This window comes from Schistocerca piceifrons, chromosome 3, assembly GCF_021461385.2.
Source record: "Schistocerca piceifrons isolate TAMUIC-IGC-003096 chromosome 3, iqSchPice1.1, whole genome shotgun sequence".
Lineage (NCBI taxonomy): Eukaryota > Metazoa > Arthropoda > Insecta > Orthoptera > Acrididae > Schistocerca > Schistocerca piceifrons.
In genome coordinates this window covers 859,466,626-859,481,878 of record NC_060140.1, presented here as the reverse complement: position 1 = coordinate 859,481,878, position 15,253 = coordinate 859,466,626, and the positions used below count along the sequence as shown (strand labels likewise).

At 37.0% G+C, this 15,253-nt stretch overlaps 1 protein-coding gene across 11 annotated transcripts in view; it reads left to right on the top strand.

Annotated features, from left to right (window-relative positions):
* Positions 1–611: 611 nt before the first annotated feature.
* The window catches only part of LOC124787647 (broad-complex core protein), a 223,696-nt gene continuing 209,054 nt past the window's right edge, over positions 612–15,253 (top strand). For 2 of the 11 annotated variants that reach the window (XM_047254440.1, XM_047254441.1), the window contains exons 1-2: positions 3,037–3,346; positions 3,623–3,828. In XM_047254440.1, the coding sequence (XP_047110396.1) occupies positions 3,640–3,828 (189 nt within the window). In that variant the 5' untranslated portion in view covers positions 3,037–3,346; positions 3,623–3,639. Of the gene's footprint in view, positions 1,648–2,610; positions 2,861–3,034; positions 3,347–3,622; positions 3,829–15,253 lie in introns of those variants that run through there. The other 9 variants (XM_047254443.1, XM_047254439.1, XM_047254436.1 and 6 more) reach the window with 8 other exon arrangements.

Genomic DNA, 15,253 nt, shown 5'->3' with positions numbered 1-15,253 from the left:
TCGTATATGTTGCTTGTAGAAGTCTTAGTGAAATGGAAGACCCGTAAACTTCGTTGCTGCTTTCGATGGATCTGTTTTATTGACTCGCCGTTAGTGATACCAAAAAACATTTTAAACTTCTTTCAGAAAAATGCGTCCTTATAGCAGCTACTATTATATTCGCCAGGTTTGCTTCACAGGCTGGTTGTTACAACTGAGGCGCAGATTATGTGCGCATCTGTGTTTAACAGAAACGTCCGTACAATAAAGCTTAAAATTGCAAGACAATTTTATTTAGTTGTTTTTACTTTTGACCTGTACTGCAAATTACATTGTAACCACCGTAATGGCCAGTGGTCTGTTCGTTATCTCATAACGAAACATTGTTATAAACATTATATACATAGTATTTGCTTTCCCGGCACGGTCGCATCAGCTATTGTGCGACGCTTCTACTCTCCGAGTAAAGCAGCTAACGGTTAGAACGTTAGTGCAATGTCTTGCACTCTGGCGCTATGTTTGGCATCGGATTTTGGGAAGGGGAAAGAGGGGCAAAGGGAGAAAAAAGTATGGCGCCGAACCACACGCTAGGAGAGGGGGCAAAGGCAAGCAAGCAGACTGGGAATGTGCATGTGAGAGCGTTCGGGAGTGGGGAGGCGGGCTACATGAGACTTTCGGCAACCGCTGCTGCCTGGTAGGCGAAGTTCGCAATGAAACATGCTTTGTCCGGGTCTGCCAAGTTCGCATCGTAGCTGTCGACGTTGAAGATCACGGAGCCTGCGTTGCGACTCATCACATCTCCTTGTGCCTTCAGTTATTTTCTCGTCGTGAACTTGTGTCTGTCTGAGCTTTCTTGGATTCCGTGCGCGATAAATATTCGTTAGTGCCCCGACTTCTTATCTGTTACGTAAACAAGTGCCAGCGAGTGACGATCTCGGCAGATGTTAAGCGAAGCGTCAACTACAACGGAAAAGAAGGAAGCTGCAAGAGACGAATATGATTCACGAATCTGCAAATAACTAAACATCAGTGTGAGCCCATAGTGAAAAAAATCGCCTTCTATCTCTAATCTTCCACAAAATTGCTGCAGGCTACAAAGCTTAAAATCTGTTGTACCTATACGTATTCGGAACAAAGACGGACAGCGTGAGTGGTGAATAACTTCAGAACTGCTATTTTATTAGTTGTGACTTTCGTAATGGTAAAACAGGAAGTGATATTCTGAAAATGCGCCTTACAGGAAAGATCTGTTTTAAAATAACACTATAAACGAAGTACTGAACAAGAGCGCAGTTTATGGAGATACTCGCTAGACCTTCGGTATAAGTATCTGAAAGAGCGATCTATTGGTAGAGGAAATAATTCGCTAGAATATTTAGTCATGTCTCTACGTCTAGACTGCAAGACTTCGCGGAAGAGTGGCTTGGCGACAGTGAAGTGGATGAATATTCCTCTCAATTTGCGAAACACACCTGAGAATTTCAAATAAATGTATTTGCTGTTTTGTGACCTAGTAGAGACACAACTTCGCCTCCAAAGACATTTCTGGGTATTATTTACCCACTGCGGTGTGTAGTACGTAACTCTTCCATGTGCTTAATTAAACGTCTTCGTAAGTAATACTGCAGTGCATCCCAAAGCCATCGCAGTCGAAGACAATTTTGACTGGTAAGTACAGACGTATGAACAAAGCATTGTTGAGTAAGGTGAGCGTTACAAGTTACTGTTTTCAAGAATTATTTCAAGTTCTGGGGAATTATTTGGCATCAGTCATAGAATGGAAAGAACAGACTGCTGTGTATCTTTGGCTGAAAAAGACAACATTGTTTTCGGGCAGCACTGCTGTATACATTGAATCTCGAACATCTTTTTGTTTAATCGTGTCAAATACATTTGGACGTTGTACTACATTATACGTTGCAAGCTGAATAGTACCGACCCGTACAGTCACTGCAACACCTTGATCATGAAATTAAAAAAGTTTTACATTGTTGCGCATTGTTGTGTTACTGTGTTGATTATTATCAAGTGAGTGGGAGCAGTAACTGTTACCGCTAATACCTGACGACGTGGCGAAAAGTATTCGCCAGTGTAATATTCTCTTTTTCTACCCACAGTATGGACGATTGATTATTAGAATTATTATTTTTATCTTTGCCGGTGAGCAGATGGAAATCCATTAAAGCAGTAAAAGTATATTGATGTGCGTACACTTAAAATTCACGTGTAATACACCTGCATGGTATGTTTGGTTACCATTACACTCAGTAATGATTTTTTCTGGAACATATTTATTAAGGGCGGGGGTGGAATAGCTCATTAGCGCATGGATATAGGTTCATTTTTATAATTCTCGTTTTCATTTCGTATTTGCCGTTGAAGTGCTTGTTTTCAGTAACACCAGTTATACAGCAAAAACGAATATTTATAAATTAAATTATTTCTTTTGTCCGGTTTATTAAATCTTTGATCATTATTCATGTAATTTTTGTTTCCGTATCCTTCCGCATTTTCATTTGCGCCCTGCGGGTCACGCACTATTTTTAGTACCGAGTTATTGCGACAGATGTCTCGCGCGACGTTAAAGAATTAGCCGATGGAGAATTTTTAAGAATTACCGTTTTTGGCAGTGGTAGTTCAACAAAATGACAATTATTTCACTATTTGCACACATTTAATGTGCACTTCAATTCATTATATCGCTGCAAATTAAGAGGAAACACCGAGCGTAAAAATGTTGTACATTCGTATTTGGCGGTAGTCATAGAGCCACCCGCAATCCCAATTTTTGGGACGCCGCTGGATACGCGTTTACGCTTGGCCGATGAGGCCGGTAGAAGAAAGAATGTAGAGGCAGGGTTAGAAGCAGCTTCCGTTCCAGGTAAGTATTTTGTAGTGGTAGAAGCAATATCGGTGTTAAGTTCGTTGTTTTTACGCATGTAGATGTATTTTTGTTGGACGTATCTGACGTAAGGCAATGTCAATGTCAATTACTAGAAAAATAGTAGCGCGAGTGAAAGTGAAAGTGGTTCTATTTGTAAGTGAGAGTTGTAAACACAGGAAGTTGTGGAAGGAGCTCTGTGTTGTCATTCCCCATATTGTAAATATTGTCACTGTGAGGAAATGAATTGTGATTGTGTAATGAGATGCTGGATTAATTGCACTTTTTTTATGGACGCCATATTCCACCATTTTTGTTTCTGTAGTTCAAGGACAGAAAATATCACTTTCATGTGATGAAACAGGAGGGATGTAAGGATACTATATGCGTAATATTCCATAAACAAAAATCATAATGCGAAACAGCAGAAGACTCTTGATATGCATGCCGTGTGATTATTACTGGCCTATTACTGACCGGCATTTGGTAATTATATATCTTGACATTTAAAATTATTCGGTTCGTTCATGTAGGTACTTCATATAAATTCTAACGTGGTTGCTGTTGTTATACTTGCAGATCAGCTATAAAAGAAATATTTTTCACCTGACACATCTGGTTACTTATGTCCAGCATATTTGTTTCTACATATAGCAGAATAATGTACTGAATGAAATTGAAATTTTTTGTTTTATTGAATTGATTGCTTTGAAAATGCGAAAACCCAGTAAGTAATGTTTTTGTCATTTTTATTATTTGCAGGCAGGTGAATATACGTAATGATGGCAGAAACACAGCACTTTTGCCTGCGTTGGAACAATTATCAGAGTAGCATTACATCGGCTTTTGAAAACCTTCGTGATGACGAGGATTTTGTCGATGTGACACTAGCATGTGATGGAAAGAGTCTAAAAGCACACCGTGTTGTCCTCTCAGCATGCAGCCCATATTTTAGAGAACTCCTTAAGGTAAGAGTATCTTGTATTTTCCATTTACAAACTTGATAAAATCACCATCGAGTTCTGTAAATGGCATGGAATGTCTTTCCTGCCTTTTAGCCTTGTAATTCCTTTAATTTTACAAAGTTGTTATTCCAGAGAAATTTATACATATGGTGTGGTAAAAATTTAGCTAGTTGGTGGTCATCATATAACTTACAGGGTTGTTTGAATTACCTAGTGTTTTGTAGTTTTTCATAGTCTCATTAGAGTGATGTACAAGCGGAGTACATGTCATATTCTTAGAGTAGATGCTGTATTTGCATTGCTGCAATCCTGTCTGTGTAATTAAAGAAGTTTTTCTTTTCTTTTTAACAACTGCTGAAGCATATATTGTAGTGCGACTTACCTTTCAAATGTGCCAGTGAATCTGTTTTATTGAATAGTAAATATATGGAAAACAAAACTGTGATAATTTACAAAATGCATCTGAGAACAAGGCTAATTTATGGATCTGGAAGTTTTCAACTAAGAGAGGAAGAATTAAGAGAACCACTTACCATGTAGTACATGTAGCTAGGAAGTGATAAGTTGAAACTTCTAGCACTGTATAAAGTAGCTTCAAACCCCTTTTGTGTTTGCAATCCATTGTGACATATCATGCCTATCCATTGTGTCATATTGTACCTGGAAACAAAAATAACAAATTTAAGTATTACAAATACTGCTGCAGTGTGTTGACCACTTCACAAACGGATTAAATGTAATAACTGCATTATTGACATTTTACTCGAAAGTTCAGGATGATTTCATTAATGCAGATCACGTGGTGTGTAGTCCTAAGAACACAAACAGTGAAAACTACTACAAAATCATCACATCATATGGTGTACTAAAAAGGTTGAATTAAGTTAACTGTTTAATAAGTTTTTTGTACAAGTGTCTGGTGACGAATGGTACAGTTCATGTACATTTGCACACTTTGTTACGGATGCACGGTATCTGTATTGCACCTTTTGTGAGTTACATACTTTATTGAGCAGCAATATTGGCATATGTCAGGAACTCATAAGTGACGTATATAATACCCAATGTAATTTACTGAACAAATTAAACATGTTAGTACCAGGTTAGTTGTCAAGTTTTAACATTCAGAGAACAATGTCCAGAAACAGCAGGAACTATATTTCTGGAAACAGCAGAGAGACCTCGGGTTAGCAGAAACTTCGGTCATGTTAGGTGTTGAAAATACGTCAATGAACTTCATAGACAAATTGAGTGGTTGTGGCACAAACATTTCTCACACACTACATAGTATAAGGAAACAAATTTGTAGATTTTGTTATGAAAGTACGGAACTTTGAATAGATGCCTACACACTTGAGAATGACTGACAGTTGGTGGATTAGCACACATCTGCTGTCAAAGAAAAAATCAATTAAATAAAGAAACCGTATAACTTCACGGTGTAGAACCATGTAATTTTTTTCTTTAGAACTGGATAAGAAACTTGGAGATATCTATCCAGAGATATGAACAAACTGTATCAGGCTATTAACAAATTCCAGGGGAAATTGCTTTACTTCATGTCAAACACCTTCCACATTCAGTCTACTACTCACAGGACCTGTTACAGTCCAATTAGAATTTTTGTACATCCATCCTACAGCCCAATCCACATCAAATGAATCTCAGGTGTTCTCATTGTTGAAAGAGTATCTGACTGGAAACAATTTTGCAGACAGTAAGAAGTTAAAGATTCAATTTGTAATGATAATGTTCTAGTAAAGCTGGTGATTGACATATACACCTCATTAAATGAAAATTTTGATCGTCATAAATGCCTTTACTTTTTGGATAAACCTTTTGCTTCCAGCTAAGTAGTTGAACTTTATATTTCTGATGCAACACACATGACATCACTGGTACATTTAAGAAAGCTATAAAATTATGAAACAGATCGTTGATCAGTACTTCATTCAGAAGATGGCATTTTAGTCATGTTGATGCTTACACAAGACCTGCCCTTCTTTTTTCAGCCAGCCCCCACCATGTCCCTCTCCAGAACTAATAGTTCTGACAGCTAAGGTAGTTCTTTATACTTTTATTGTGTGTATGGTAGTGGAAAGGTAAAGGCACCAGAGAGGCAATTCTGATGTTATGGTTGATAATGGAAGCAGAACTAAAGAAAAATGAGGACACATTCATTGGATCTATTGACCTGGAAAAAGTGTTCAGCAATGTCGAGTGGTGCAAGATGTTCAAAATTCTGAGAAGAATAGGGATAAGCTGTAGGGAAAGACAGGTCATATACAGTGTGTACAAGGACCAAGAGGGCACAATAAATGGAAGACGAAGAACGGTGCTGGCTGTGGTGGCTGAGCGATTCTAGGTGTTTTAGTCAGGAAGCGCGTGACTGCTAGGGTCGCAGGTTCGAATCCTGCCTCGGGCATGAATGTGTGTGATGTCCGTAGGTTAGTTAGGTTTAAGTAGTTCTAAGTTCTAGGGGACTGATGACCTCAGATGTCAAGTCCCGTAGTGCTCAGAGCCATTTGAACCAAGAAGGGCATGTTTGGATTAAAATTGGTGTAAGAAAGGCATGTAGTGTTTCACCTATACTGTTCAATCTGTACAACAAAGAAGCAATGACAGAAATAAAAAGAAATCTTCAAGAGTGGAATTAAAATTTAAGGTAGAAGGATACCAGTAATAATATTTGCTGATGATATTGCTATCCTCAGTGAAAGTGAAGAAAATTTACAGGATGTGCTGAATGGAATGCACAGACTATGAGCACTGAATATGGATTGAGAGTAAATCGAAGAAAGAGGAAAGTAATGAAAAGTCACAGAAATGAGAACAGCATGAAACTTAATATCAGGGTTGGTGATCATGGAGTACATGACATTATGGAAATGTGCCACCTAAGCAGGAAAATAACACATGACTGAAACAGCAAGGACGACATAAAAAACAGACTTTCACTGGCAAAAAAGGTCATTCCTGGCCTAGTCAAGTGTACTGGTATAATCCTTAATTTAAGAAAGGAATTTCTGAGACTATACATATGGAGTACAGCATTGTATGGTAATGAAACATGGACTGTAGGTAAACCGGAACAGAAGAGAATTGAAGCACTTGAGATGTGGTGCTACAGACAAATGTGGAAAATTAGGTGGACTGGTAAGGAAAGGAATGAGGAGGTTCTCTGGAGAATGTCAGGAAAGAAATCTGTGGAAAACACGACAAGAAGGGACAAAATGGTAGGACTTCTGTTAAGAAATCAGAGAGTAACTTCCATGGTACAAGAGGGAGCTGCAGAGGGTAAAAACTGTAGAGGAAGACAGAGATTTGAATATAACCAGCAAGTAATCGAGGACATAGGTTGCAAGTGCTACTCTGAGATGAAGAGGTCAGCACAGGAGGGGAATTCGTGGCGGGCCACATCAAACCATTCATATGACTGACAACTCAAAAATGGTAGGGCTAAAAATTTCACACCCAAAAGTAGATGCTGGCCCACAATTTTGTCTCATAATTTTTATAGTTTTCTGAAATAAATTTTCTATTTGTTACTATTGTTACATTTCTACTGGTTTTAAACAGTTGTATGTTCAGAGTATGATTCAGCGTATAAAGGCAAAAGCCGAAGTAACGCTTCATCAGATTTTTTGCTGTTACAGCCTTCTGTCTGAAGACTGGTTTGATGCAACTCTCCACACCGTCTACCCTGTGCAGGTCTCTTCACTTCTGAACAATTACTGTAACCCTCATGTCTCTGAATATGCCTACAGTAATCAAGCCCTGGTTTCTCTATCTAGAAATTTTACCCCCATGCACTTCCCTCTATTGCCATATTGACAATTCCTTGATGCTGTGGTATGTACCCATCAACTGATTATTTCTTCTTTTAAGCAGGTTGTGCTGTAAATTCTTTATTTCTCCAGTGTAATTATGTGCCTCCTCGTTAGTTGTGTAAATGATCTGGTCATCAACTTTCTTCTGTACTACAAATTAAAAGCTTCCATTCTATTCTTGTGTGAATTGTTTATCAACCCGTTTTCAGTTCTGTATTAGGCACACTCAAGACAGATACCTTCAGAAAGGCTTCCTTAAAGCATTTATATTCAGTGTTAGTAATTTCTCTTTTTGAGTAATGCTTTCCTTTCTTTTGCCTGTCTCTCAGCTTCAGCTATCTTCAGTTACGTAACTCATTTACTAACTGCTGGTGTCTCATTTTCATATCTATTTCCTCAGCATCACTAATTCATTTAACAGTCTTTCATTATTCTTGTTTTACTTTTGTTTACTTTCATCTTATAATGTATTTTCAAGACACTGTCTATTCTATTCAGCTTGTATTCAGAGTCCTTTGCCATCTCTGGCAGCTTTCATTATCACCTGCTCCCCTTGAAGTTATGATTTTTCTTCTTGAACTTAAATTACCTTTCCAAATGTCTGAAAATATGAAAAAATTGTCACTGTTTCCATCGTGGATTTTTCTATACTGCCTTCTCAGAGAAACAGGTTTAATAACATGGGGCTAGGCTACAACACTGTCACTCTCTTTTTGGCTGCTTTTTGTGTAAAAGTTCTGAATGATGTTTTGCTCCCTGTAATTTACCCCTTGCTACCTTCTGAATTTCAAAGAGTGCATTCCGTTCAACATTGTCAAGCTTTCTCGTAATCTGCAAATGCCAAATTATAGATTTCTCTTTCTTCAATCTTCTGACATAAGTCATAATGTTGGTATTGCCTTGCAAGTTGCCATATTTCTTTGGAATCCAAACAGATCTTCCCCAGGGTTCCTTTTTGCCAACTTTGTTATTCTTCTGTAAATATTTGTATTTGGCAGCCATATCTTATGAAATAAATAGTTCAGCAGTACCTGTCAGTACCTATTGCACTCTTTTTAATTCCGGGGGTATTGTGCCTGTTTTGTATGTTTTCCCTAACAGGTGAGATGGTTTTGTCGTGGTCGGTTCTCCTAAAGATATCAGTAATTATGAGGAAATTTTGTCTACTTCAGGGGCCATTTTTTAATGCTCTGTCAGTCTTTTTACAGGATCATAACTTCTTTGCCCTTTTCTGTAATACTGCGTAATATTCTCTTTAATTTCATTTCTTTTGTGTTGCCCTTCCGTGTATTCCTTTCACATTTTAGTGTTCCCTTTTTTGCTTGGTGCTGATTGGCCATCTGAACTCTTGATCAAACAGCTGTTCTTTTTCCAGAGGATTCTTTAATATTCTAGTAGGCAGTTTTTATTTTTGCCATGCTTGTACAGCCTTACTTTTCTCCTCTAGCTGTTTGTGAGTGCAATTTTGCACTTTTTCGGTCTCAGTTTTTAGACACCTGTACTCCTTTTCCCCTGTATCATTAGCTGCATATTTTTACTCTTGTCAGTTTGTGTGTTATCCAAGGATTTCTACTGGCCCTTGCCTTTTTTTATGCCTTCACTATTTCATCTCTGAAAGCTACCTATTCACCCTCTGTTGTACTCCTCTCTGTCAGTAGTCCGTACAGTTGTGACCTTTTGTTAGTGCCAACCAGTGTTTTGGTTTTTGTCCTAGCTGGTTTAGTGCAGCTTGAAAAGCAAGAAGATCTTATTCAGAATTCCCACATGTTGTCAGTACAGGAGACTCTTCCCAACTGAACTAATTAACATAACTCAAAACAAATACTTGTAACTAAATAGGAGGAGGTTACGTGGATTTGGCATATACTACTAAACACTGATAATGCCTTGATGTTTTCTGAGTTTGTTTTTTCTATATTTTTGTGTATTGTGTACAAACACAAGGTTTTGAAATTCTATTGTGGATGTCTTTAGAAATTTTTAGGTTTCGGATATTGGGCTACCTTGGTTTGCGTACAACACTTTGTTTTTCAGTTGCGTGTAAAGTGCACAGCCATTTGGAAATATTGTTTGAAATGAATTACACAGCACAAGGGTCACTTTTTAAATTTTTACAACCAAATACCTTATGATACCAGTGAGATGCAATATTACTGAAACTTCCTGGCAGATTAAAAATGTGTGCCCGACCGAGACTCGAACTCGGGACCTTTGCCTTACGCGGGCAAGTGCTCTACCATCTGAGCTACCGAAGCACGACTCACGCCCGGTCTCACAGCTTCACTTCTGCCAGTATCTCGTCTCCTACCTTCCAAAGGTAGCTCAGATGGTAGAGCACTTGCCCGCATAAGGCAAAGGTCCCGAGTTCGAGTCTCGGTCGGGCACACAGTTTTAATCTGCCAGGAAGTTTCATATCAGCGCACACTCCGCTGCAGAGTGAAAATCTCATTCTGCAATATTACTGTTGTTAATATTTGCAATTTTTTTTAGTGTTAAAGCAGTGGCAGTTTAGAAAGCGCCCTAGTAGTTCGTTTACAGTTGATATGTAAAGTAATGGTAATGTGAAAAACTAGAAATTTTTTGTGAAGATTTTTGTTGCAAACTTCATAAAGACCTATTTCGAAAACAAAATATTGAATTGCTTCTTTTAACTTTGTTAAACAATCACCTTCAGAAAAGCATATTACAGTTCTTCTAAGATGCATCTTGCAATAAGCTGAGTCTGTATGTACTTTTTTAAAACTGTTTCTGTCCGTTTTTGAATGATAGTCTCCAAAATTTTTCTTTATGAATTTGTGTGAGCAGTGAAACTTGGAGATAATACCATGCCACTGCCTCCAATTTCGGTAATTACATGTTGACTACTATGTCTCGTACAAATACCTCTTGCCATTTAAATGACAATGTTCCCCTGCCACCCACCCACACACACACAAAAACCACCTTCCAAAATTATGTATAATGTTGTGTGTCCTCGTTTTGTATGCCCTGGGATGTCCAGAAAAAATGGGGGAAATTTTCATTGTTTTAGTTTTCAGTTAAATTTCTGTAAATTTGACTGGTAACAACTGATACTCTAACAATGAATTTTACTTTAGCCCACTGTTGCCGAATAATACTGCAGCAGTAAAACATAAATGAGAGAATAACACCAAAATAAAACTTCAGTTGCAAAGAAAATGTGCGATTTACAACAACAAACACTGTGTACACACAAGCGTCTGCCTGCACAAAAATGTGTCTAAAGCTTTAGGAGAAGGACTGTGCAATACTCTATAACAACAAACTGCTCTCTCTGAATGGGGCATTACAACTATTTTCATGTCAAATAGGTTATGTGAATTATTGCATGTGGTGATTTGAGAAGCATTGCTTTCAAAGTAAATTTCCTTTTACACAAGGTGAGTTTTATTACATGTTAGAACGTGCAGTGAATTTCTTCTTCACAGAGCGCTTGACTCTCGTTCAGAACTTAACTCTTTGAGAACTGGCCACGTAGAAAAATTTCAGGCCCAGAAGACCAGCAATTTATGCCATTATTTAAAATTTTACTGGCACAATTGTGTCTGATATATCTTAAAGGATAACACTCGTTAAAAATGACAAAGGTCAGTTTTTGTATTTATTTTAGTTCTTTTATAGATTACAAATTATGCAGTAATGGGTGAAAGGTATAATTACCCTTCAATAAAAGTGTGAGGTGAATCTTCAGCAATTTCAAACGTAATTGGCTTTTCTATGAAAATGTCTTGAGTATTTGTCAGAACACTTATTCAACCAGGTACCTACAAAGTGTCTGGTGCACAGCAGTGAAATATATAAGCATGCTTGTAGAAATATTCAGCTGCTGCAGTTTAAGGTCTGCGCCTAGAATCCTGCCTAACCACAACCTCGGAGAGTGGGGGGGTGGGGGGGGGGGGGGGGAAGGGGGCTTGGGAAGGCCAACGTTATGTATGGAAGCTTAGCTTTTCTTGTAGTTGTACTGTATGTATATTAATTTAAACCATTAACTTTCCCTGTTTGTGTGTTCGTGGTAGTTAATAGTGATGTTGATATTGGCTATGTAAATTACGTGTACTGCTGCCATTGGCTCGAGAGATCACACAACATGACGTATGGTTGGCTGATAAAAGTGCATCACAATCTCGATTTCAGTGCTTCAGAAGCTACTGTGATGTGTTTAGTGGCATTTGTATTTATACTTACGTAATACAAAAATATGCAGTGTACTCATTGCCACACATCAAAGATCTTTCCAAAATGCATTGTTTTGTGCTAGGTTTCATTTTCTAAAGTGCTGGGAACTTCTACACTCGTGTATAAAACCTTTATTGTTCAAAGGATTAATAATTTTTACTGCTCCAAGGGGAAAGTATATTGTCACTTAACATGGAAAAACATACTTTCACCAGGGGTACAGAGTATTTTCACCTGGAAAAAAACGTGTTTTCACTGGGCGGAAAGTAAGTTGAAATGGGAAATCCAGGAAAAATACTTCCCCATCCCTACCAACCCCCTTATCTGTGTATACATCCTGTCTTTGCAACTGTGTTTTTTTGTTTGCAGATCAGTCATAGGATATTAAAATGTTTGTGTAGCAGAACGGAGGATATTAAAATGTTTGTGTAGCAGAATAGGTACAAATGAGAGAAAGAAGTTTGTTTCATGTTCCATGGATTATTTTCCACAATAAATCATAATGATGTGAAACAAGTCACTTTATATTCAAATCCCAAATTAATTTGCAAATATGGCTACACGCTGAATATTTATAAGGTGGCGGTGTTTTTTTTTTTTTTAATCAGTTGTGAGATAGTGATTCATGCCTACCACTTTTTATATGTTACAGAAACAGAAATTGTTTTATGGAATTCAAGGAGTTGTCAAGGTTCAGTTTTTTACAACTTTGTCTTGCTGTCTATCAAAGATTTTATATCACTGCGTAAGTGATCAAAAATTTTTGTTACACCATTGTGCAACCCTTTTTGTGCTAGACAGTCTTAATGTGGAGTACTGAATGTCATTTTTCCTTTTGGAATTGTAGTTATGTTGTAATCTCCCCCCCTCCTTCCAGCTATTGTCCATATTAAACAATGCCCATTCTCAGTAATTAATAAGCAAAGCCTTTATGAAGTCTTTGAGAGGATCAAAGATTACTATAAATTTTCATGTTTACTTAGCTTGTCACGTTGATATGGCTCCAGTTCTTCTTGTCTAGGGGTCTGATTCTTGAATCTGTGTGTGTGTGTGTGTGTGTGTGTGTGTGTGTGTGTGTGTGTGTGTGTGTGTGTGTGTGTTCTCACATTTTAGTATATCATACAGTCTTAAGATTTTACACGTTAACAAAGCCGAAATTACATTGTTCACACCTATTATACAAAAAAAGTCTGATCACATCAGAAGCAAACTTACGACTCTCGCACTTTACGGAGAAAACAATATTCTAAAGGGTTTACAATTTTGCTTAACAAATGAATTCCTACTAGCTTTGAATTCCTATTAATTTCTATTATTATTTCATAAATGACTCCAGAAATAAACACAGTAAACAATAAAGGATTACATAATTAATAATAGAAATTTAAAGTGTGCAAATATTTCATAATTTCAAGTGTCTCTAAAAAAAATAATTTTAACTGTTCATTCAGAACTAGTACATATCGATTATAACACTGAAACTATAATATTTTATAAAGTAACACTTTTTCAAAAAATTTTAGCTTAAAATATAACGTACTGTGTATAAAATTATATGAAAGTTTTCAGAAAAGCAACTGAACTGAGATGATATTGACCTGTCCAAAATTCGAAAAATAATGCTAGTATTGACAACTACTGTTGAGGAAAAGTAATGCTGGAGGAGGATGTCCCGTTACAACATCCCCCTCGCATAATATGGAAACCATGCGTTTACAGTATAAGGTTTGCCAAATGGTGTATAAAGTGATGCCAAAAGATAGCATACAGATTGCCAAAGTTAAATTCCAAAATTATGAGGGAATTTGAGGTTGTATGATCATCGCTTCCCTATGAACATAAGTATAGGTTAGCTTACAAAACACTGCAAAAGGTATAGAAGGAAATACATAGCATCAGACAAATTTCTGATTACAACAAATAGTTCTTCTGGCTTACAATTTGTGTACAGTCCAAATAAGAGTGAAACCTGAGTAGTGAAATGACAAAATTAACATATGAGGACAATTGCCAAAATTATGGACAAAATTCACACGAAGTTGCTCAAAACGTAAGAAAAATATAAACTATAAAAGTCATAATTGGTACGTACATGAGGGCATGGCACTCAGATTTTCACATCTGTGGAACATTCTGTCCCAAGACAAATGCTACAAAGTCAAAACTACAACATTACAACACTAAACTATAGAAATAAATGCAGAGACAATTTAAATTACTAGAATTACAAGTTGCAAGTTTACATCTATTAAGTCACACCTTCAAAATCTTCAAAAGAAAAGCCTAGGCGTGCGGCGAGTGAGCTGATTTGAAAAACTGACGACAGCGGGTACAGACCAGAAGAATATACTCAATCATGAGTAGGAATATAACACAGAATCAATCAGCCACATAAACCAGAGTATTTAAGGATATGTTGATTCATGAAGGGAGAATATAATGAGAAAAAATTAGTTCCTATGCTTATGATGTGGGGACTGACCCATTAATCCAAACCACAGATCAGCAAAAATGTTTAGACACAACAAAATGAATAAAGTTCTTAGATATCAATAAGTTCAATCATATGTAAAGAGTAATTATAGGAAGCATCTTGCCTTAGTTGTTGCATGCTCTCCTTGAGTACACACACACACACACACACACACACACACACACACACACACACACACACAGAGCTCAAGTTCCAATGAGATATAATAATTCAGTACTCGGGATAAGTAGAGGTAATCAGAATCTTATAACTTTGAATGATGACATAATCAAGTAGCATGTGGACCAAAATCAGTGTGTGAAATCAGAAATTCATACATCTTGTTGTCAGTCTATACACAATTTATGGTCACAAACGTAAATGTCTTCCACACTATTTGCTAACTGTTCTACTACCTAACATAGAAGATTCATTTACATTTGATAAAAAAAATACATACTGAGTGTTGGGATAAGAAAATTCATTGAAATGTATAACTACTAACCTAACAGTGCCTGATTTTATCAGATTCTGACAATCATTTACAACATGGTTCATAGAACATACTTCTGAACTTTTTAAATTTTCGCATTTCTGTGCTGAACATAACAAATCATCAGTCATAGAACATCAACCTTCCACATCATTATATCCGAGTCAAACCAGATTTAAAGTTACAAAATGTATTGGGAAGTTAATCCCCCGACTTGAAAAAACATACATTTATGTGGAATAACACTCTCCTTAACAGTGACTTCTTTCCTAAACAAATTGTTCCTTGAAATTTATATAAATACATGAATTTTGCATGTTGGATGATTTCTTGGCTAGCAATTTATAAACTTCAGTCACAAGGCGGATTTAGTTGACATGCTTGAGCAGCCATACAGAAGAGTGGGAGTGGATACACCCATGTCTTTCAGTTTCC